Genomic DNA, 24,734 nt, shown 5'->3' on the forward strand with positions numbered 1-24,734 from the left:
TGCGTGGAAAGCGGTCCACAAACAAACGTGGGCTTCTCCAGACAGAACCACTTTCAACCAAATTGACCACGTTCTGATCGAACGCCGCCACCTTTCAGCCTTGATGAATGTCGGAACATATAGGGGGGGGCAATATAGACTCGGATCACTATCTCGTGGGCATGGTGCTCCGAGCTCGAATAACAATATCACCCAGAATCCCCTCTGACAATCAGGTGAGATTTAACACTGAAGGCATCTACAACCCAGACTGCAGTCAACAGAGGTCCTGAAGATGAAGCATCAACAAATTATCTTCACAATCACCTGAAGAACATTATCATAAATACGGCCACAAACTTACTTGGCCCCAGCCACAAAGAGTCGGAACGACTGGTCCGACGATGAATGAAAGCTAGCAACGGAACGGAAGAATGCTGCATACAGATTAATGTTACATTCTCAAAAGACGCGAGCATGTGCGGAGAGTTATTTCGAACTTCGGCGAGCGGAGAAATGACTTTACCGACTGGAAAAGGAAGCCTGGGAGAACTAACAGGTCTGTGAACTCGAAAAGTACAGGGAGCAATCGCATCAGGTGCGCAAGTTTTACCAGCAAGTCAGCAGGATGAAACCTTATACACCTCAATGCTCATCCTGCCGAGACAAAGAGGGAAATCTGATTTCCGACAGAATGAGCATATTGGAGCGATGAGTTAAGTACTTTGATGAACTGCTCAACAGCCAGAAGATCGGCGAGTTGGAGGTCCCGCCAACTGAAGACAAATATTGTCACCACCGATGCAATTCATCAGCTTAAAAATGATGGGTCGCCAGGAGCCGATGGAATTACAGCCGATTTGGTTAAATATGGAGGCGATCAATTTCACCAAGCGGTCCATCAACTTATATTCAAATTGTGGGACAGCGAATCAATGCCTGACGACTGGCAATGAGACATTATCTGCCCAATACATAAAAAAGGAGATACCACGCAGTGCAGCAATTATAGAGGTATCACGTTGCTCAGTACCACCTATAAGATATTCTCCGCCATCTTGCTAAGTCGGATATTCCCGTACGCTCAGAACATCATTGGCCCATAGCAAAGAGGCTTCATTCCAGGCAATTCAGCAACAGATCAGATTTTCTTTCTGCGGCAAGCAATGGAAAAACTGTTAGAATATGGACATCAGTTGCACCATCTTTTCATCGACCTTAAGGCCGCATATGATAGCATAGTCATGATGAAACTGCAACGGTATACGACATGGGAATGCCCTATCATACGCCCTCTTTAACGTGGCGGCGCGAGATCTTGCGCTGCACATTAATGTAGGCAAGACAAAATATATAGCGGCAACGTCAACATCGAAAATCAACCAACGAATAACATCAAACGGCACTGGTCCAACGGGAAGAATAAAGATCGGAGAACTACACCTTTGAGACCGTTGATGATTTCTCCTATCTAGGGTCGAAAATCACAGCCGATAGCAGCTACGATGATGAAATCCGCGCACGGTTGTTGTCAGCCAACAGAGCCTATTTCAGCTTACAAAAACTGTTCCGCTCGAAACGTCTCACCATAGGGTCAAAGCTATTACTGTACAAGACAATGATCTTGCCAGTCCTCATGTATTCCTCGAAGACTTGGGTTCTTAGCAAGAAGAATTGCGAACTCTTGATCGCATTCGAGAGAAAAATCCTCTGAAGAATTTTCAGCCCCCTACATGAGGATGGACGATTCCGTAGCCTACATAACGACGAAATCTATGAGCGATACTGTGACCCTCAGGTTGTAGATAAAATCCGGCTCAATAGATTGCGATGCGCGGGTCACTTGATCCGTATAGATGAGGATAATCCAGCCTGGCGAGTTTGTAAGGGCGATATCTATGATAGAAAAAGAAGATGAAGCAGACCCTGCCTGAGATGGAACGATGGCGTAGGCCAGGACGCCAGGCAACTTTTAGGGAGATAGAATTGATGGACCTGGATACCGGTTGTTGCGCCGTTGATGATGATAATGATGACAGACGTTTGATTGAATAAAATACGCAGGTGAAAATCACCTCGAAAACTTACCCGCGTTTCTTGGTGAAAATAATACCGAAAGAGGAAGAAAGTAAACCTCGGTGAACGGTTCCCAGTTTTCTCGATCCTCGGGGTTACCAAGGGGAAACTATTAAAAGTCTGTGGACATACAGAGGATAACACAGCTTCGGGATTGAACGAGATCCCAAATAAAACCTTCAAGTTGGCTGTTAATATCAGGTCCAAGCAGATTATAAAGTACATTTAAACCGGACATGGTGGAAGGAGTGTTTCCTGCCCAGTGGAAGAGGCAGAAGTTGGTTCTGCTATTGTAGCCTGAAAAACTCCCCAACGTGCCCCTCTTCATATTGCCTTGTGTTAAAGATACTACGGGGAAAATACTGGAGAGGGTGATATACTAAAAGCTACGACAGTTCACCGGCTCTCATTATCAATTGCAGGTGTCGAGGTCATTTCAAAATCCATCAATAGATATCCAGAATCAATGCCAAGTTGAGTTTCAATGGGCACTTGGACTATACACGAGAGACGGCAGCAAAGGCTAGCTAGCCTCTAGTAAGGATGATGCCTAGCATCGGAGGGTTAAATTATAGTCGCCCCTGTCTTATCGCAACGATGGTAGCGTAGCGTAGCATTGGGAAATATTGTGAAACGAATGAAGATGACTTCGACATACTGAATAATTGCACTAATGATGTACAGGTGCGTATGGGACAGCATCAGGAGAGGCAGTGTATGTCCTCACGGGAATAATTCTCTTGGATTTTGTAGCGAATGAGGCCCCTTTCTACCAGAAAGAAGGGCGAATTTTCCCGACGAGCGAACTTCCGAAAGTTGCTATATAGAAGATAGAAGTATTGTAAGTGGTACCCTGATCCCGTGTTTTAAGAGATGGGTCGAGCGAAAGCACGGAGAACTGAATTATGGCCTTACACATTTCCTTACATGACACGGTGGTTTTAGCATTTGAATTGCTTTGAATTATACTAGTTCCTCGACTGTCCCGAATGCGTCTCTACACCTGAGAATCCGTAGCAGATTATGTTTGATTTTCCGAGGCTCATGGAAGGAGAAGACTGAAAGGTGCTCTCAATGCAGGCATTGCACCCCACAACATTATAGAGATTGGATTGTAGTAAACGCCGCAATAGACACAATCCAAAAGAAGCTCAAGGAAATAGAACGAACCCGAAAAGCGCATCGGACGTGTGACCTATATGTGGTGGTGTAAGCTAGAGCCCTTCTCGCAAACTAATATTGGGTTGGGGAAAAAGAAATGTTGTATTTTGTCAATAGATGGCGATACTTAAACATATTTTGTGTCGTACTTATCACATCGGGTCATACTATACGGCGATTTGAAGACGACAATCTGTGCTACAAGTGTCTCTTTGACAGTGTTGTGATCGTACGTTTCAGTCTCAAGTTATAGCGCGTCAAAGATGGAGTCCACCAAGCAAGAAATTCGTCATATTTTACGTTTTTACTACCTGAGAGGCAAAAATGCAACGAAGGCGGCCGAAAAAAATTGTGAAGTTTATGGGTCCAATACTGCAACGATTCGCACAGCACAGCGTTGGTTCGATCGATTTAGTTCTGGTGTAGTGGATGTCGCCGGCATGTGAGCATTCGCTCGATTGGCCAGGAACTGGGTAAGGACCATAAAACCGTTTGGAACCATTTGCAGAAGATTAGATTCCGAAAAAAGCTGAATATTTGGCTGCCACACGAGTTGACGCACAAAAATCTCTTGAACCGAATCAACGCTGCGATAAACTGCTGAAACGGAACGAATTCGACCCATTTTTGAAGCGGATGGTAACTAAGAAGATCGGCAAGCCGGCCCAAACCATCGCCAAACCCGGATTAACGGCCAGCAAGGTTTTGGTGTGTGTTTGGTGGGATTGGAAGGGAGTCATCCACTATGGCCAGACCCTCAATTCGGTCCTCTACTGTGAGCAACTCGACCGTTTGAAGCAGGCGATTGACCAGAAGCGACCAGAATTGATCGATAGGAATGGTGTGGTGTTCCATCAGGACAACCCTCGACCTCACACATTTTTGATGACCCACCAGAAGCTACTGGAGCTCGGATGGGATGTCCTATTGCACCCACGGTATAATCCGGACCTGGCACCAAGTGATTACCATCTCTTCCGGTCCATGCAAAACGCTCTTGGTGCTACTAAGTTGTGGCTTGTGAAAACTGCCTGTCTGAGTTTTTTGCAAATAAGGAGGGGATAAATCGGGTAATTCTAAGTATGTTAAATAAAGCGTCAAATGTCGATCACAAATCCGACATTTCTTTTTCCCCCAACCTAATATTTCACGGGGATCCTGCGGGGAAATGCATGGAAGGGTGGGGGTAGTTTTAATGGGCGTGAGTCCCATAATCTATTGCAACCGAGTGCACCAGCCTCTTTTTAAGATTTCTGCCTTCCAACCAATCAAAACATCTATTATGGATTTAGGTAAAATTGGTATGGTCTAGCTTGGCGGTAGCTTTAGCGATAATCGCAAACTAGTTTTCGTTACTACTTGCATCACCATATTCTTCTTTTCCCAAAATAGAAAGAATGATCCTCACTAAAAACGGCTGCTTTTAATTCTAACGCCATCATCCTGCCATGATGAATTCATGATTTTTTTTTAAAACTCACCACGTTCGCATCGCTTAAAAAAATTGTGTAAAACCTGTACCAACACTTGATAGCAACGTGCCATTGCATTTTCAGGTTGATCTCATAGCCATTATCTCCGAAAAACCAGATTGTTCACCCAAAAAAGAAATGGAATTTATGGCAGCAGACACCTCAACAACTAGCAAGACGTGACTATACTAGCCCATCGCATCCAGAACCATTCACACAACTCAAGAAAGTTGCTCATGAATAAAACATTTCCATATGAATTTTATTAAGCCGACAAAATATTTAATATGATCCGCCCAAATTCAGGTGGAAACCGGTCTTTTTGTCATACTTTTGCTATTTAATTGATGACATGTCAATTATATATGCTTTTGGTATGGTTGGAATAAATCACTCGAGGCGGAAAAAAGTGGATCCATGTCCGCGTAGGATGACTATGTCGTCAAAGAGGTGATACTTTATAGCACCTTAATGTATTTTGTTTGTAGGGAATTTACATTTACTTCGCGAACAGGAGTTTTAGTGGAATTTGAGAGAGTCACGATGAACTGCCAAAAGTTGGTTGAGTGAGTAAACTCTTTTATAGCCAAATATGCATGGATTGAGGGAAGTAGCACTCAACTAATAATGGAAAGGTAATTTACTATTCTTGGACAAGTAACAAGGCAAACTGGGAGAGCGTGGCTGCGACATACGGCTTAAACCAGCAACTGATTACTTGGTACACTGACGGATCCCTCACAGCAGAGGGAGCGGGTGTCGATGTCATTGGTCCAAGGATAATGTACTGCCAATGGGCAGGTACACTAGCATATTCCACGCGAAAATATACGCCATAGACAAATGTGCCTCCTTTAATCTGCAAAGGAACTATAGGGGGCAGAATATAGTTATTCTCACCGATAGCCGAGCAGCGATTAAGGCACTTAGGTCCAACCAGGTTAACTCTAAACTGGTATGGAAATGCCTTGAGAGACTGAATACACTCGGCTCGTCCAACAAGGTCTGGATACTTTGGATTCCAGGCCATGCTGGGCTGGAAGGCAACGAGGCAGCGGACGAACTAGTCAAGAAGGGAGCAGGGACGCCTTTACAAGGGCCAGAACCCTTCTGTGGAATCGGAAACGGTCTCATGGCTATGAATCTAAGAAATGAAGAGGTACGGTTGAGGGAACTATACTGGGCGGGCTACTACAAGGAATGGAGGAGTCCAGGGTGCTTATTGGGGGATACGAACCCACACGGACAAAGGATTGCTTAAACCTCACCAAAAGGAACCTCCGAATCATAGTGGGAATTCTCCTTGGTCATTCTCGGCTGAACTATCACCTAGGGAAGCTGGGAATATCTACGAACACTGCCTGCAGGTTTTGTGAGGAGTATGACGAAACCTCTATACACGTCCTGGGACAGTGTCCGGCACTTGTGCAAAGCAGGTCGAGGCATCTGGGAGAACACTTAATACCAGATGCAAAGCTGAAAAATTTGGAAGTAGGTAACATACTAAAGTTCCTAACGGTTATAGGCCTGCTTGAGATACTATGATCAATAGGTACACTATAACCAGTGAAAGGGGCACAATAGTTCTTCAAGGACGCGGTGCGACTCGCCCTTAACAGAATAATAATAATACTATTCTTGGAGGAAAGGAGGTTTTTTTAAACGGAGTAAGATAATGCGTTCTTCAAGGTAATGGGGCGTTCGCCCTGAAAACAAATATCAAATAATGTGTATTCCCCTGGGTAGGTGCGCAGCAATCTGCTATGGATAGAAGGGGTTCGGGTTTAAACCGCCAAAACCATCCCCTTGTGCACCGGCCTGACTCCTCCAAAGAACTGATATACAGTTTCTATAGATAGATAGATAAGAGAGAACATGCATAACATCTCCTCAAAAGTTTGTCAAATTTTTCTTATCTTATCAACCCGATCTTTTTATAGAAAACATTCAACCTCATCTCGTTGGCACCACTACGAGAACTCCAAGCAATAGATCCCCATAGGCATGCCTCCTATACACACTTGAACAAGACTCCATTTTCTTAACACTTTTAGTGCATTATCTTTTTACTGCTGCTCAAAAAAACCTGACTGCATCACGATCTCAGTCACCTTGGCCCCAAAAAAATTCAACTGTCCGCACTCACTTGGTTCTCGTGAGCCGGTACTTTGCCTGCGAAACTGCAAAAGATCAAGTATTCGCGGGACAAGTTAACAAGCCATAAACTTGTTTCAACTGAAAACCTGTTAAATAGTAGTACATAGTCAAATTACAGGCTCGAAAGCGAGCGCGATAAAAATTTGAGAGCTGGCATACGTTCAACTTTTATTCGATATTGTAAATAATATTTCATATGTAAATTCTTAAGTATGCAACGCAGAGCGATAGAAATGTATATGTCGTCTTATAACTAGCAGAAAGTGGTAGATTTTAAATATCTTTCGTCGTCTCACATTCGTATCTGGAACTTTCCCGCCTTGGTAACATACTTTACCCCTTTAAATGGTTTGAATTTCTCACCATACATGTCCAACCGGTTCACTTTCAGCCCGGACACAGCCAGCTGCGAAATGCTGAATTGCACGTTGATGGAGGGGTTCGCTTCCATGGTGTTGCTACCCGCCGCTACTGACACCTATTGGAAAATACAGAAAGTACAGGAGATGAATAACGTGTAGAGAAAGCCGCAATGAAACTTTCGACTTCTTACCGTGCCCCGGATATTCGGCAATTTCGAAATATCAATGCGTCCCACATCCCAGTGGAGAATTTTGGTGACCGGGTCGAATGTGTACTTGCCCTGGTTCTGCATCAGGATGCAGTTAAGGACACACTTGGGCATACAAATCTCTAGTTTCACGTTCTCAACGGTTCGGCCGAGGGTGGTTCGAGGTCCAACTGTGATGTCGAGACGTCCTTGCTCGCCTGATTTGAATGAGAGATTGTGGCGAACGTAGATTGGTATGGCGACCACGCTCTGAGTGCCGATGTGGTAGGACATCAGGCGGAAATTGCCATCGGGAGGGATGAAGGAGAGGATTCGCTCCGATTCCCAGCGTTTGAATCGGACACAAGGGTGGAAGGATACATCATCAAATAGGCGGGGATTCATGAAAGATAGTGTTAAGTCTGGCATGCCGGAGAGTTTGATGCAGCAGTCGATCTGGAAAGAAATGGGAATATTATAATCGAATGCTGTTACAAGTTACAGTAAATTCGGTCATGTGGCTTCTATTAGTAATCTACGTGCTCCTGCCGTCGCAAAGATAATAGCTAAAATAATCCTAGAATGCATCCGGCTGTCTCCGCTTCGGATGCTCCTACATTGACTACATTAACATCGTACATCTTTTTGGAATAGTGCGCAGAGTTTAGATTCTCGCTCCACCTATAATAATAATAATAACCGTAACCGTAGCCGGTCCCAAGCCCGGTTGTGAAAGGAGGAGGAATGGATAGCTTCAGTCTGAATGTCTGTACGCCACCGCAGCGCCTCAGGGGGTAGGTGAGGAAAGTGCAGGAACTTTGCAGTCTTGCAGATTACTCACTGAGGAAGCTATCCCAACACCTGGCCCTTAGGTATAAAATGCAAATCCATCCAATGAGAAGAAGGAGAAATTTGAGGTCCGGTACGGATAACCGGCGGTAGTCGTCTGACTGGGTGACTGGGTCGGGCTCCCGTAATGGACAGCATGGCGGTTCGACGTCTAGGCGCCACGACGACCAGAAGCACAGCTCCGCCTGCTGTAGCTGTTTCGCCACAATCTGTGGCGACCATTTCAGCAGGTTCGCGTAGGCAGCGGATGAGATCGACTGAAGAAATGAACCTCTCAATCATCCGCTCTTAATACGAACAGTTTCAGTAGTCGCCGTCTAGCTGAGGTTCGGGACGAATTCCAAAGAGCGTGTATAGAATTCTCGGATATGGATCTTTTGCATAGACCAGGTACTCCCAGGCTCTATACATCTCCAGCAACTCTGGGAATTCTATCTCAAATCAATGGTGAGATTGTATCTCGGCTGTGTGCTGATATGTCGCTGCTGCAACTACAATCACTTGTGTATTGTGGTGCAGTTGCTGCTACCAGATTGCATGGTCAAAAGATTCGCTTTCGTGTTATTAGTTTGAGTGACCAAAGAGATCCACAAAGAATAAGTCGTCTAGAACGTCGGCAGGACATTGCTAGACTGATTCAGATCAGCACTGGCAATGCCAGCAGACGGATGAGAAATAAAATGCAGAGAGTTTACCGGAACTATGCCATCCCCAGTGAAACTCCCGTAGTTGAAATTCTGGACACACTAAAGCAGAAACTTTCTGTCATATGCAGTGGGTTACGACGGTATGTCGAAAATTATTCCAGACGTGTCCAGAATGTAACATACGCGAGGAACCAGCGGAGCTTTTTCAGATCTCTCAACGAATCCCAACAGAGCGCCCAGACAATACAGTTCTCGGTGACGGAAGCGAAAGAGTTTTGGAGCGGACTTTGGGGTTATCCGCCCAGCATGCTGAGTGGATCACCGCCGAGGGCACCCGCCATGCCAATACGCTTGGCATGAATTTTGGGGATGTCACCGAAGAGGAAGTTCGACGAGCCATAAACAGCTTGAAGAAGTGGAGGGGCCCAGGTCTGGATCGGATGCAGAATTTCTGATATAAGAAATTTACCAGCGTACACAGTCGGTTGGCACGTAGTATAAATGAGGTCATGAGTCGGCCTGAGGAATTTCCACCCTTCCTCACTGCGGGGATTGCCTACCTCATCCCTAAGAAGGACACGGCGCAGGACCCGGCAGACACAAGAACGATTACTTGCTTACCAACCCTCTACAAATTCATCACGTCCATTATTGGTGGAACGATCAATACGCACTTCGAGACCAACAACATTCTGTCCAAGGAGCAGAAAGGCTGCCGAGTTGGATCAAGGGGTTGCAAAGAGCAACTCATTATCGACTTGGTAGTTGTAGGATAAGCAACTAGAGGCCAAAATTGCTATATCGGTTATGCCAAGGCTTTTGATAGCGTTCCGCATACCTGGCTAATCGAAATCCTACATCTGTATCGCATTGATCCGAAACTAATAAAGTTTTTGGCGACAGTCATGGAAGGGTAGCATACCACCTTATCAGTGCGTACATCTGAGGGTGATAATACTTCAAAGCCCATTCGAATACGAAGGGGCATCTGCACTGAACCCCCTTTCATGGCTACTGAATGATCCTAGAGGGCATGGTTTTGCAATAAAGTATGGCCTACGTGCTAAGTACGAACTGACACACTTGATGTACTTAGATGACATCAAGCTGTATGCTGGTACTGACAACCATCTTAGAAGTCTGTTGCGAAGAATAGACATGTACAGCCGTGATATTCGGATGGAGTTTCGATTAGACAAGTATCGAATCCAAGCCATCCGCAAAGGTCATCACGAGCCGCATGCCGGACATAGCATTGGTGACCTCCACATCGAAGCTATGACCGAGACAGACTTCTACAAGTACCTAGGAATTCTGCAAGGAACCCATGCTCGAGTTGGTGATCTGAAGGATACTCTGCTGTCCGAATTCCTGCGACGTGTAAAGCTGGTGCTGAAATCGCATCTCTCGGGGAAGAATAAAATAAGCGCGTTGAAAGTATTCGCTATCCCTTCACTGGCTTATGCATTCGGAATATTGCCGTGGACGAAGACCGATCTGGAAAACGTCCAGCGGCGGATACGGACAACTATGTCCAAATTCCGAATGCATCATCCAAACTCTGCCGTGGAGCGGATGAACCTGCCTCGTGACATCGGAGGTAGGGGCGTGGTTGACGTGGCGGCACAACATCATCGCCAAGTCAACTAGCTTCGCGCTTATTTTTACAACAAAGAGCAGGCGAGTCCCTTGCATGCGGCTGTCTGTAAGGCAGACTGTGGACTGGCTCCACTTAACTTGAAGGATCGATCTTTCAATCCTCTCAGTGGAGTGAAGTCGGACCAAGAGCGGATCGATGCATGAAAGTCGAAGGCAATGCACGGTAAACACGTAAATTGTCCATTTGTCGATTTGCATTTGTCGAACAGATGGCTGTGTGCTGGGGAGCTTTTTGCTGAGATGGAGGGGTTCATGTATGCCATTCAGGACGGCGTGGTCGCCACCCGAGCTTATAAAAAGCTCATCATGAAAGAACGGGTGGAGAACGACCAGTACAGAATGTGTTGGACCATCTCATTTCTGGCTGTACTGTTATGGCACCGGTGCAATACATCACCAGGCATAATGCTGTATGTAAGGTTATCCATCAAAACCTTGCATACAAGCATGAGCTGATCACGGGAACGGTTTGCCGATATGAGCCGCAAGCAGTACTTGATAGTTCTGCTTACAGCATGTATTGGAACTGGCAAGTTCTGACTGATCGCCATACTCTACACAACAAGCCTGACGTACTGTTAGTTCACAAGACGGGTCGCTTCGTTTATATTATTGATGTTGCTATCCCCCATAATTGCAACATTGATCGGAAATACGTGGAGAAGAAGGTAAACTATGAGCCATTGGCTCGGGAAATCAATTGGGCGTCTCGAGCGGGTGGTTGTAGTTCTCATAATATTGTCAGCTACAGGTATTGTACCTAAATCCCTTACGGCTTCCCTTGATGTTCTGCGACTTTCGCACAGTCTGGTTCAAACCATGCAGAAGTACACCATTCTGCATACGTGCTCGATGTTGCGGGGAGTACTCGACGGATTCTCCTACTGACCTACCACCGGCCACCACCACCAGCGCCCCTCTAGTTTTTAAGCAGGTAGCATCGTCCGAGCCCAAATGTTTGGCACTTAGTGCTAGTATTAGGTAAAATCCGGCATCTGCCGAGATTGTGATAACTCGGAAATAATAATAATAATCATTGGCGCAACAACCCATATTGGATCAGGGCCTTGAAGTGTGTTAGAGCACTTCATTAAAAGAACATTCAACATTTGCGAGCCGCTTCGGTCACGCTGCTCCCAGGGCAGAGGTGAGGCAGCGTCTGACGATTTGCCTCTGTCCTGGTAAGAAACCGCAAAGAATTTGCAGGTTGCTAGCCCAAAAGTTTCTATCCTTTTTAGTCGCCTCTTACATCAAGCAGAGAAGACTTTGAGTGTATTCTTAAGCCACAACTCACAGGGCACACCTTTCGGACTCTTCGAATTTACACAGATGACTTTCGGCCTGTGCAATCCGGCGCAAACCTTCCAGAGATTCATCCACTCTGCAGTACAAAACTTGGACTTCTGTTTCGTCTATTCGAATAATATTCTGATCATTTTCCACCAAGTCCGAACAGTTGGCATATCTCGAGTGTATTTCTCAATGCCTCCTGGCCCGATTCTTGACGTTAAAAAATGCAAATTTCTAAAGCAAGCCCAAACGTTTGAAACCACCAAGCAAGAGATGGTACACAGCTGACTGAGATTCCCTCAGCAGGATGCACCCCTCAGAGATCCCAGTGGGCGCTGCTCTTCACCAGAATGTGAACCTAAGCTAACTACCGCTGGGTTTCTTCTCAAAATAATTGAATTCCGTTGAACGGAATAACAGCGTCTACGATCGTAAATTACTAGCCGCGTATCTGAGCATCACGTACTTCCGCTTTTCCTTTGCAGGCACGCCATACACCGTGTTTGCGGACCATGCGCCTCTAACTTTTGCCTTAGGGGTTGACTCCATTATAGCTAGCGTCTTAAGCCAGAAGCCCGACAAAGATCAGCCGGTTTATATCAGACATTCAACATGTGCCCGGTAAAGACAACTTTGTGACTGACGCTTTGTATCGCATCTCCGAGATGAGCATCCCAACCGCAGTCGATTTTTCGGCAATCGATGTGGCCAGGAGGATGACGCACTCCAAATTTAAAGAGTTCTTCTTCGATTCACCTTCCTCTATCTAATGCCTAGGCCATATATTCCAGCATTTTCCCATAAAGAAGTGTTTCGCTCTGCACACGGTCTTGCGTACCCTGGCATTCGGACAACAAATCAGCAAATATTTGTGGCCGTCCATGAACAAGGACGTGGATTCTTGGGCCAGAGCGTACATCGCATGCCAAAAGTGTAAAGTCACTAGGCATGCTAGGAAGTCGATAAAGCGCTTCCACACCATACACTTCGACATTGCACGTTGGACGTTTAAGGCAACCATTATGGCGCACGACGAGCCATCCTGCTAGCGGGTCTTGCCTTTCGTTGCGCTTGGACTCCGTACAGCTGTCCGTGAAGGATTTGGTACCAGCCCTGTTGATCTACGAACCTACGACTTCCCGGCAACCTGACCCACGGTAAGAGACACGGGCTTGGAGATAACGGGTTGTTGCGCCTGCTACGGGAGGCCATTGCCAAATAGAAACCTTCTTCGGCACTTCGTCACCCACATCTAGCGGTCCACACGCCTGATGCCACCAGAAAGCCTCTGCAGTCACCATACGAGGATCCTTATAAGGTCCTCGAGGTTGGGGAGCACGCGTTCAGTTTGGACGTCGGTGGCAAATCCAAGACTGTCTCTTTAGACAAGCTGAAAGTTTTTTCCAGGAGGCAGACGGCAACGGAAGGAAGCGTACATTTCGTCGTCCGCTAGTCGACCAAGGCCGAGTAGCCCACATTCGCTTCTCTGTCCGAAGCGCCTCGGTTTGAATGTCAAGAGCACGTGGCTGGCCCCGCTGCGTGCATATGCCATTGCCCATTCGCAACAGACACTAACATTTGTTTTCTCCTTGGTAATCGCAGCCTTGGAAACCGCTTCCTCTTGTCTCCTGTGGCAAGTGCAAGAACGAACACAAAACACTCATCCATTATGCAGCCGAAATTCGAATCCTGGGCCCCGACGGGGCAGCTAACATTTAACCAAACTAACCATCACAGAAACAATGGCCACGCATCTTATTTTGGCTATTCGTTACTCATGGTAACATGTTCGATCCCGGCCAAGTAAATTATAAATGAAGCATTCCCTAGGATATGACGGGAAGGAAGGTGAAGCCTCAAAAGCCTCTCCAAGTAGCGATTTTGGATGAATGGCCACACATACTACAAAATGTTACTTACGTAGCCTTGAATTTCGGCAAATACTGTAGCTCCGGCCTTATCAATAATCGCGTCCACCTCCTCCACGACATCGAAATACGCCTCATTGTTCGTGTATTTCACCCCCGTTCGCCGCCACGGAATAGCCGACAACTGTCCAGAAGGCAGAATGCCGCTAACACTGCAGAACGAGGAAATAATTACAAAACTGATCCTGGAACATATTCCTTAAGATCTTACTTCGATTTTCCAGTGACTGTATTAGCTATGGTCCTCAGAATATTCGGCGGCTTAATCAGTTCCTTGAGAATGTTACTCTCAGTCGCAAGCGGGAAGCCATTGTCAAGCATTTCATCGAGTAGTTCATAAACAACGACATAATTCTCTTTGATTATGGACTCTGTGCATTCGGAGAAATAGTCCTCGAAGGTGTCCACGACGCGATGAAGGAACTCAATCACAAAAAGCGGAGGAAATTCCTGTTTGCAGGCGGCAACGAGTGAGATGCCGCTGCGTTGGATAGTGACAAGGTAGTAGTGCGGCGTGGCAATAACTGGCGGGACATCCTAGTGCAAACAACAGAATTAAATAAATTCAGAACAAATGGAGGAAGTTCCAGGAAATTTACATTTGGGGAAGTTCGTTGAGCGTCCAGAAAGTAATCACAAACAGAGCGAGAAACCACCGATCGCCAGTGTTTCTCTAGAAATACGTCGCTGAAAATGAGGACTTTGTATTAGTTGGAGCATGTGACGAAGCAGTTATTGAAACTCACCCACTAGAATTAATTATAAACAAACTGTGTATCATTTTTCGCGAAAATATTGAAAAACTTTCACAAAACTATGAGCAAGTATGTCGTGGAATGTTTACGATTTCAGATTTGACGTTTCTTGGTATTGACAGAAGAACAGCTGGTGGAAGTTTGTGGTGTATAAGCGGACTTAAAGAAAGTTACGATATTTTGGCAATGCAAGAAACCAGTTTGAATTTATTCATTCACGTTAATCCGAGGATATTTTCCGTTTACCATACTTACATTCATGAGAGCAAATAATGAAAAAGGTTTGGCCGCAATGGTTTTAATCCATGAAACATTCAAAACATCGAGAAGAAACTTCAGCAGCATATGGCAATACTATTCCGAAGAGACTGACAACTCATTTGACATTTCCCTCAAGTGACACACCAAACCAAAACAAAGTCAATAATCAGCTGTGATTTTTACTTCATAGGAACCTTGTACACATTTCAAATTCAGAGTAAGTTTCTGGGAATTTCCTTTGTCCCCTCGAGCCAACTAAAAGTACGAAACAATGTTTCCCATTCTCAAGAATCCTCCTCGTCCAGGGATGGGCAACAAAGCGGTGAAGCAACACTTCGAGACGGCACAGAAGACTGGGGTCCTGAAAATCTCGCTGCAGCGACTGCAGGACTTCCCGCCTCAACTGAAGACCTTTCCCAACGTGCTTAAAACCCTCGACATATCAGAGAACCGCTTCGTCACACTCCCCAACGAAATCGGGCGGCTCACGCTCCTAAAACATCTGAATGTGAGCGGAAATCGATTAGTCGAACTCCCGCCAGTGCTGGGCGACCTAGTCAAGTTGGAGGTCATCCTCGCCATGAATAATTTAATCGTCAAGATCCCCAGGGAGCTGGCGAACTTAAAAAACCTAAAGCAGGTGAATCTGTCGAACAATCAACTCGCCGAGTTCCCCACGATGCTGTGCGGGCTGAAGCACATGGACGTGCTGGACTTATCGCGGAATAAAATCACAAATGTACCGTCCGAGGTCGGGGACTTGCAGGTCACCGAACTGAATTTGAACCAGAATCAGATATCGTCGCTGTCGGAGGAGATAGCTGAGTGTCCCAAGCTGAAGACGCTGCGGCTGGAGGAGAATTGCCTACAGGCCAGCGCGTTTACACCTAGAATTCTCAAGGAATCGAAAATATGCAATTTGCTGGTCGACGGCAACCTGTTCAACTCGAAGCAGTTCAACGACTTGGACGGGTACGACGTGTACATGGAGCGCTTCACGGCAGTGCGGAAGAAAATGTTCTAACTGCGAGCAAGACTGCTTAGGAGGCTGGGGCGGACGAGAACTAGTTTAAGGACTATTATTGCTACTTTCTGTGTTTTGTTTATTATCGCGCTTATAGCCGAGGATTTGTTGTTCGTATTCTTTCAATGGATCTTGTGTAATTTAAATAAATTTCTATGTATTCAGTTCGTAATTTGTTTTACGAGAAAACGCACCAAAAGATTAATAAATTTGCATTAATATCAAAGTGAACTGAGTAGTTTTGATGCTTCGGAAAATTCGGCCCAGCAGACCTAGTGGAGTTATCAACCGTTACGATTGGTATGAAAAACATTGGCAAAGTTCAAATAGTCTGAAGATGGGCAAAACTGCACATTATCTCCTTAGGTGGATGTGTAAAGGCTAGGTCAGAACACATAAGATTGCCGTGGTACACCGACTCCGACCGAAAATGTTCTTTTCGGAACTTATCAATGGACCGGGGAATGGATAGCTTCAGTGTGCATGACTGCTGCCCACCGCAGCATCTCACGAGGTAAATGGGGAAAGAGCAAAGACATTGTGGTCCTGCAGGTTACTCACTAATGAAGCGCCAAGATCAACTCACTTCGTTTTAGCTAGAACCTCACAGTTCTCACTGTTTCTATCGCATAGACCCCCACATCTTCCCGATGTATTGCTGCAACAACTATAACCAGGCCATCCGTAGCCTCTTCTTAAACGGATTATACGTGACATTTCACAACAGTGGACCCAATACCAAGCGCTGTGCTACCCCAACTGTGAGAATGCATTCTCTTGGGTCATCATCCATCTCATGCCAAAATGTTCTCTCCGAGAGGTAATTTTCGACCAAATTCATGAAATATCGGTGAACAACTACGTCAGCTAAAGCGTCTCAGGGGTCGTCAGCGATCTTTAACAGGGAAGTGATGTTCCCGAGGGGGCCGAGTAATTAGTTCTGATCCTCTATTTACTAGTATATCTGCTTTCTAGGTAGTACCCTTGAAAGAGGCTCTCGGTGAAGAGCGAACTGTGAATGACTGATACACGTCGGGAAACATTGCGAGTCCTCGGAGCCATCGACAGCTCTCTGTCGTCGTCGATGAGATCCTGTGAGCGTAGCCAAGGTTGTAGTTGTGACGTGTATCAGGGGCCAGTCCCTTCGGAATCCTGATCGGGTAGTGTGCATTTAACCGGTGCTACTAGACCGCGTTGCTCCAAGCGAGCTCTCATCCGTCCGTGAGTTCCGGGATCAGCTAAGCGTAGGTCAGGCCTTCGCGGGATGGGGCGTTGCCTCCAAGGGTCCACCCGTTCCTGACTATTGCGGCCCGCTCCCTTGCACACGTCACGCTGGTAAAACTCCTATTGAGATCAAAGATACAAAAACCACAAAAAATTTACGAAATATCGAGGAAGGAGGAAGCGCTGACTGCGCAGCATGAAAATGCATCGCTTAGCGCAACGGCCAATAAAAGAGACAACGAGAGATGAAACGCCTAATGTGATCCCGGGACGACCAAATAAAGCCTTGCAAAGTGACACGGCTGATGGTGCGGGGACGGCAACTCCAATACGCTAGACCTGACCAGGTGGCTTCGGACATGAATCGAACGCAAGTGAAGTCGACCGTCCTAGCTAGAGCCGAAGAGAAAAAGCTCATCAGGAATTGGGCGATAGAGGTGAAGCGTAGGTGGTCGGAAACGTTCCTCCAAAAGGACGTCAGCAAAAGAGTCAAAAAGGGACTGATGGAACTAGAGAAACTACTGGACCGCATCTCCTTCTACAAACGAACATGAACAGCAGCGGAAAACGCATGAAAGGCAAAAAAGCCACACTTTCCGCTAAGAACACTAAGCGTCAAACGGATCGCAGATAGTCTAATGCAAAGCGAACTGGGGAAGAAGAAGACGCGCCTGGAAGTAGTTTCCAGGACCCAAAAAAAGGCAAAGAAGGGCAAAAGGAAAGAACACGCTACGCCGCCAGAGACCCGTCTTTCCAAAAACAAGGATGTTAGAAAATGGAAAATCAGTAACAGAAAAGACTAGGAAACGAAAAAGGACTAGACCGTCGGCTTTGCTCATAAGCTCTACGGAAGGTAAGACATTTGCGGAAGTCCTCAGCGATATTCGAAGACAATAGAGCAGAAGTGTCTTCCAAACGGAAAACGAAGGGTAGCGGAGTCCTCGTCGAACTAGGCCCGAAGACGACTAGCAAGAGTATGTTCTGTGAAGCGGTCAAGAGGCTACTGGGGGGGGGGGGGGTCTGGTTTTTAGTCCAGAGCCTTTGCGTTCTCTAGAAAGCCGAGATGTTGATTGCCTCACAGCAAACGTCGAAACAGAGAAGGCCAAAAAGCGTGAATATTCACAGGTAACCAATGCCCGGATAGATATCACTTCTGTGAATGCTTGAGACCAAAAAATCGCTGCGCTGGAAGTCCCCGAGCAATATGGGAGGAAACTTCTTAACAGCGGTAAAATCCAAATTAGATGGGTAGTTTACAGGGAACGAATGCATATAACCCCCACCAGCCCTACAGGTGTCTGGACTATGGACACACGTCAGCAACTTGCAAGGGACCTGACCGGAAGACAACAATCCTAAAAATTAATATCCACCGGACTGCAATCGTTCATGAGTTGCTAACGCAGTTCGCTGCTGAAGTAAAAACTGAAGCAATGGTAGTCAGTGAGCAATACCGGAACAGGGACCTGGCTTCATGGTATTTCCACTTCTCGGGTACCGCAGCCATCTGGGATCGTGACGGCGATCGACTTCTTGTACTTGCCCAAACCGAGAGGATGGGTTTGTCTGGATTCGATATTTAGAACTAACGTTTTTTAGCGTTTACCTAACGCCGAATGACACGATGAAGGACTTTTGGCGCAAGCTTCATGCTCTGGCCGACGACGTTTCGGGCACCGAGGAGCGGATGCTAGTGGGTGATAACTTTAATCCTACGGCCGTTGAATGGGGCTTACCTCAGACAGAATCCAGAGGGAAACGGAATCTTATGGAGGTGGTAGCGTTGAAGCTGGCACTGTCGAAAATTCGGTGATGACCTGATAACGACAGCCTATGAAGCTTCACTTCCCCCAAAAGGCCCCAGCCGTGACTAGCTTTCTATGTACTGATGGACCGCAGAAATTGCCAGCCTATGATAAGGGTGCCATAAGCTCGGCGGTTTTGGCACAACGTTTATTCGCTCACGAAGAGACATGCGCCATAATAGCAGAGTGAACATCAACAAAGAGGAGACCCCCCAGTGCGATAAATAAAGGAAAGCTCGCGGCTGGCAAAACCAACTCAACTAGGTAAATGAGCACCTGTGGGGACTAGGCTATAAACTTTTCACTGGGAAAATCAGGGTCTGCGGAAACACTGCATACTAAGTACCGCATTGTACAGGCATTATTCTCCAGGAATCTCAGCGCCTACCGACTGAGATTCCTATTCCAGAACTATTCCTTTCACAATGTAACAGTTCGAAAAAGCAATTCTCATCACGAAATACAAGAAGGCTTGCTTGAAGGAGGGCATATTTCCTTATAGCTGGAAGGTGGTAAGGCTCGCGCTAATCAACAAAAGAAAATTAAACCCTGAGCTGCGATCTGCACCCTAATCGCTGTGTATGCTTGACACGGCCGGGAAAGCGATCCGTGCTGGCGGGAGCTTATTTTCAATGCAGTTCGGATTCAGAGTAGGGAGATCCACAGTTGATGCTGCTGTGGAGGTCGTGGACGCTGATGATCGGGCCGAGGCATACAGCCGCCGATCTCGACGGATTGTGCTTCTCATAACGCTTGAGGTCAGTAATGCTTTCAATTCCGTAAAATGGACAGATATGCTAGGCACATTAAAAAATTCTACGTGCCTAGCTATCTCTTGCGGATGTTGAGAGATTATCTGAAAGACTCTGCTCTATGAGACGATGGAGGGGCAAAGGAGATTGGAGATAACGTCGAGAGTAACACAGGGATCCATCCTAGGGCCGAACCTCTGGAACGCTTCCTACGATAGTCATGCCAGAAGATTCGCGTTTGGGGGCACTTGTTGGCAGATGCACTATTGAACAGACCCAAGTAGACTTGGTAGATTGCTGCGACTGGTAAGCGAATGGATGACTGATCATGGTTTCAGCCTTGGACTGGAAAAAAACTGAAGTAGTCATCTTGACCCAAAAGAGAATCCCGACCCTGCATCCCATATCGATCGGCTAGTTGATTATAGAATCAACAGTGGTTTAATGCTCGACACGAGCTTCTTGAAGCAAATCAAAGTAGCAGTAAACAAGGCTGCGGTTGGAGTTTCGGCCTTAAATAGGCTAATGACAAATGTTGGGGACCCTATATCTACCACAAAACGTCTTCTTATGGGAGCAATGCAGTCCGCCCTGTTCTACGGCGGGAGAATGGGCTGATGCTCTTGATAAGCAGGTGCATCGTAAGTGTCTTGCTCAAGTGCAGAAAAGAGGAGCTTTGCGAGTGGCGTCTGCTAATCGCACTGTCTCAGAACCGGACATGGTGGTGATCGCGGGATCACACCCGTGACCCTTCTTGCTAAGAAACGCAGAGCTATCAATAGACGTACGGGCGAACATTTAAGACAGATGGTTGTCGTGAAGAAAGTCAACGCAAACTTACCGAGTGGCAACTCTCTTGGCTAAATGAGCTAAGATGTAGATGGACTGCAGGGTTCATCCACGCATCATTTTTAAAGTTTTGTGTAAAAAATCGATTCACTGTCTGTCTGTTTGTATGTCACACGCACTTTTCTCCAAAACAGTTAAACCGATCCGAACTAAATTTGGTGGACATATAGAAACTATGAAATCCCACGTATACAGTGAGTGACATAAATTTACGTGCAATTTAAAGGGGATCCCCATATATGTAAAGTAATAATAATAATAATCGTTGGCGCGACAATCCATATTAGATCAGGGTCTTGAAGTGTGTTAGAGCACTTCATTCAAAACCGTAACGGTACACCACAGTACACTATGGGAGGCAATGTGGTCGGCATTGCGGCCGCCCGAGATTATTACCGCGATTTGACTCAGGTACTCATTCACAGCTGAGTCGACTGGTGCCCGACTTCAAATCACGAAACAAATTCCACTGCCACCAGTGAGATTTGAACCGCGACCTTACGTACGACAGCCTAGCTCTCTAACCACTTGATCCATCCGGACACATCTATGTAAAGGGGGGATGTAAAATTTTTTTTTCATGGAATATAGTCATGTGGGGTATCAGATAAAAGGTCTCAATTAGTAGAATCTGATATTAGTTTTGACGTGAATTACAAAGTGCGCGAGTAAAGAGTCAAAATGTACACACTCAAAGTGACACAGAACTCATTTTCGGAAATTACCCAACCCAAAAATCTGAAAAAAATCAGGGTGGTGCGCTTAGGTGAAATCTAGGCCTCAAAATATGTCCCATTCCGATACCTGCTCAAATGAACTTACTAATAGTATATTACCAAATTTTAGAAGTTGACTTAGAAAAACCCTTAAATTCATCCTAGGACTTCTTTCGCACCAACATAGAGAATAATTGACATTCGAGTGAACTATTAAAATTCCATTCATGAAGAATCTAGTTCTACGCAGCCCTTTTTTGTATCTGTTGTAGGTTAAGATTCTTGACATTTGCTAATAATATTAAATTGAAGTGTGAAGCGTATGAAGTTGACTATTATCAATACAGTGCTTTCCATCAAATGATTTATTTAAATCGCTTTCTAAAAAAGGGAGGCCAATAGAATTTTTAACTATGTGACACGGAACTGTCAGGCACTCGTCGTTTCTCACAAGCGGGGTCGACTCGTCGTGATCGATTTCGCCATTTTATTTTATCAAATGGCTGATCTGGGTGTAATTGCGAGGCTTTCCAACCCCATCTAGGGTACCCACCGTTGTTTCAGCCGGCCTTTTGGTCGCTTACCATCGACTTCGATGTTTAGACCAATCTTGGCAAATGAATTCTCGTTAGCGCGAATTAAGTGACCATACCATGCCTCCCTTGCAGTTTTTCCCCGACCGGTTGAAGCACATACCGATCGTGGATATTCTCATTTCGGATGTGATGAAAACGTGTCACGCCACTAGTCCAACGCAACATCTACGTGTCCATTACCGCAAGACGCGGTTCATTGTCTTTTATGGTCGGCCAACACTCAGAACCATAGAGAGTGACAGGCCGGACGACATTGTGGTAAATTTTACATTTAAGATATTCGCTAATACGTCGATCACAAAGAACACCACGCGTTAACGCATGAAGCAATTTCATTACGCAATTCTCCATTGGCTGATAGTATTAACCCGAGATATTTAAATCGCTCAGTTCTGGGCAGGTCACTACCACTGACAGAACTGAGCGATTTAAATATCTCGAGTCAATGCCATCAGCCAATGAAGAACTGCGTTATGCTCCTCACTTAGGAAAACACAAAATCTTTTATACTTGAAGCGTCAAGCTACCGGTTTTCCGACTTGTTTTAGCTCGCGTATTGGTTTATCCCGTTAGGCTTGCACGAATCCCCCTTGTTTGTGTGACCATTTTCAAGTTCAGATGCGGATCGATGTATCGGTATAGACACGTGAATTTTGTAGAATAATACGTGAGAGATCGAAGCGCTCAAAGGACCAACCTATCTCCCCCCCGCCACACATATTCCTGGCCTCGAATTTGACGTAGTATCGAAGATATTGGCATACAAAATTTTCAAACAAAAACCCCAATTTTTTGCCAATTTTCTCAATTTTTTTACCCCCACACATTTTATTCAATCTTGCAGGTGCAGTCTTGATGTATCTATTCTTGAATCAAAATAAAAAATCATCTAATAAAAATCTCATAAAACATGTGTTTTACCGAATTCATTTACGATTTTAATCCAATATATTCTTCCTCTTTCCGAATCTAATTGAACACGACAGGTAACATTTAAAATGACAAAATAACCCAAAATATGAAATTTTTATCAAAAATTAAATCGAATCTATTCAGAAATTAGAGGAAGGATAAGAATATATTTTTGAAATATTCAATGTATAATCTTATTAAGTTTGTTTTGATTGTTCACAATAAAATTTTATTGGCCGTTGTGTCGTAATAAAATATCTTTCATTTCAGATTATTTTTAGATTGTCTAATTTTCTACGAATTTTGTTTTTTTTTTGTGACTCCTACTCGGTGATTGGTATCGAAGAAATAATGCCATTGCGTCAAATTGTCAAATTTTCATCTTTCGTGGTTCAATATTAATTTGATATCTTTTTTAGGATGAGATATTTTCTGACTTTATTGGTGTCAGAATATAAACAAAAATATGAAGTAGCATTCTTCGAAATAATTTGAGTATATTTAAAAACGTGATCGATTTTGAAAAGGAAAACAATTTTTCTTGGAAAATCTTGGTTTGGTAGGAACATGTATAAAGTATCCTAGGACTAACGAATGCATACATAAACGGCTTTTCATTAATTAGGAAGTACAATTTTGTACCAGATACGTTCCAATTTCCGACTTAATAATCAAAACCATTACGCACAGAATATTTTCTCCTCTCAAAATTTAAGAGAAAGGAGCAAAGCCCTTCATGTTGTTGATGTATCATAACTCAAAAATTAGAAAGTTTATGATTTCTCTACTGAGATACGTAGGAAGTTCCGTGTCATATCCCAATTATCCCTTCAGAAAATGTCATTGAATAAACCACTCCATAAAATATGAGGTGAAAAACTGTTAACAAGTGGAAACATTTAAGAAGCAATAGATAGCCATTAACACGCCCACCTTGTACACACACATTCTTCATAGTCAGCATCTGAAATTTGATGAACTACAAAAGTACATGTTCCAGATACTATGATGTATCCGAATCTTTTCCATTCAACATTTGACCACATCTGATTTCGCTTAAGAGTTGTAGGCGGAGATACTAATACCCAGGATACGAGTTGCGGAAGACCTTTACCTACAGGGACGATGAAGACCAGGCGCCAGGCTCAAGTCGGAACGAGATCCGTGGTGGTACGGCTCATTGAATTTTGAATATGTCCTGCACCTTATAATTTACGCAAGTGATGAAGTGACAAGTCAATTCTGTATTTGTTTAGTAGGTCGCAACTTAGATATGATATAATATTAGGAATAAGGAATTCTTAAAAGATGCAAGTCCTTTTTCATAAGATGACTTACGAATGTGAATGAGGCGCTACTTATCTTTCGCGTTTCGCTTTCTATATCTGAGAGTAAAGTGCAAGTTGTTATTAGCATTCTCCATAGTCTAGCGAAATTACGCAGATTAGTTCCCATACTCGACTCCGTATATGTTTCTTTAAGTTTTTGAGTAAAACAAAACCATATTAAAATCTGTTTACTGTCTGTCTATCTTTTTTTTTTTTGACTGCGGGAAATCCATCATGGATACGCATCAGGAATCTAGGACACGCATGCTGGACTCTTACCGACTAAAACCTCCCATAATTTCTCCACAATCTCCCCGTGGGACCACCGTTCTGGTGTTGCTTCGAGGGGCTCTTCAGTTTTTAGCTGTTCACTCTAAATGAGCTGCTACCGCTTTACGTGGCGTTAATTGCGGTAGCTTCCCTTCTATGCCTCCGCTGCGCTTTTGCTTCTTTTAGCTGCTGGTGGATCCGTTCCACTATTGCAACTATCGCGTCCCATGCTGTATTTGATTGCACCACGTACCTTACTATATTTTCCACTGTCGAACTTCTATTTAGTTCTGCTTCAAGGTTTCTCCTTGAGCTTTTAATTCTTGGGCAGGCGAAGAAAACGTGTTCTGCAGCTTGGGTTGCATCTTCACACGTAGGACAATCGGCTGATTCGTTGAGACCAAACCTATAGAGGTATTTTCTGTACCCACCGTGTCCGGTTAAGAATTGAGTCAGATCGCAACTCGTCTCGCC

General features: G+C 45.0%; 2 protein-coding genes across 2 annotated transcripts; one reads left to right on the top strand and one right to left on the bottom strand.

The window, feature by feature from the left end:
- Positions 1-6,996: 6,996 nt before the first annotated feature.
- Positions 6,997-14,765, bottom strand: LOC119654617 (AP-3 complex subunit mu-2). Its single transcript, XM_038060090.1, has 6 exons — positions 14,515-14,765; positions 14,368-14,455; positions 13,980-14,305; positions 13,761-13,920; positions 7,399-7,851; positions 6,997-7,323 (listed from the first exon to the last, which is right to left on the bottom strand). Exons 1-6 carry the CDS (start codon positions 14,547-14,549, stop codon positions 7,138-7,140), a joined length of 1,248 nt encoding a protein of 415 aa, XP_037916018.1. The 5' UTR covers positions 14,550-14,765; the 3' UTR covers positions 6,997-7,137.
- Positions 14,766-14,853: 88 nt separating this feature from the next.
- LOC119654618 (leucine-rich repeat-containing protein 57) lies at positions 14,854-16,040 on the top strand. The gene is made up of 2 exons (XM_038060091.1): positions 14,854-15,001; positions 15,074-16,040. Exon 2 carries the CDS (start codon positions 15,092-15,094, stop codon positions 15,806-15,808), a length of 717 nt encoding a protein of 238 aa, XP_037916019.1. The 5' UTR covers positions 14,854-15,001; positions 15,074-15,091; the 3' UTR covers positions 15,809-16,040.
- The last annotated feature ends 8,694 nt before the right edge of the window (positions 16,041-24,734 follow it).

Source organism: Hermetia illucens, chromosome 4, assembly GCF_905115235.1.
Source record: "Hermetia illucens chromosome 4, iHerIll2.2.curated.20191125, whole genome shotgun sequence".
Taxonomy (NCBI): Eukaryota; Metazoa; Arthropoda; class Insecta; order Diptera; family Stratiomyidae; genus Hermetia; species Hermetia illucens.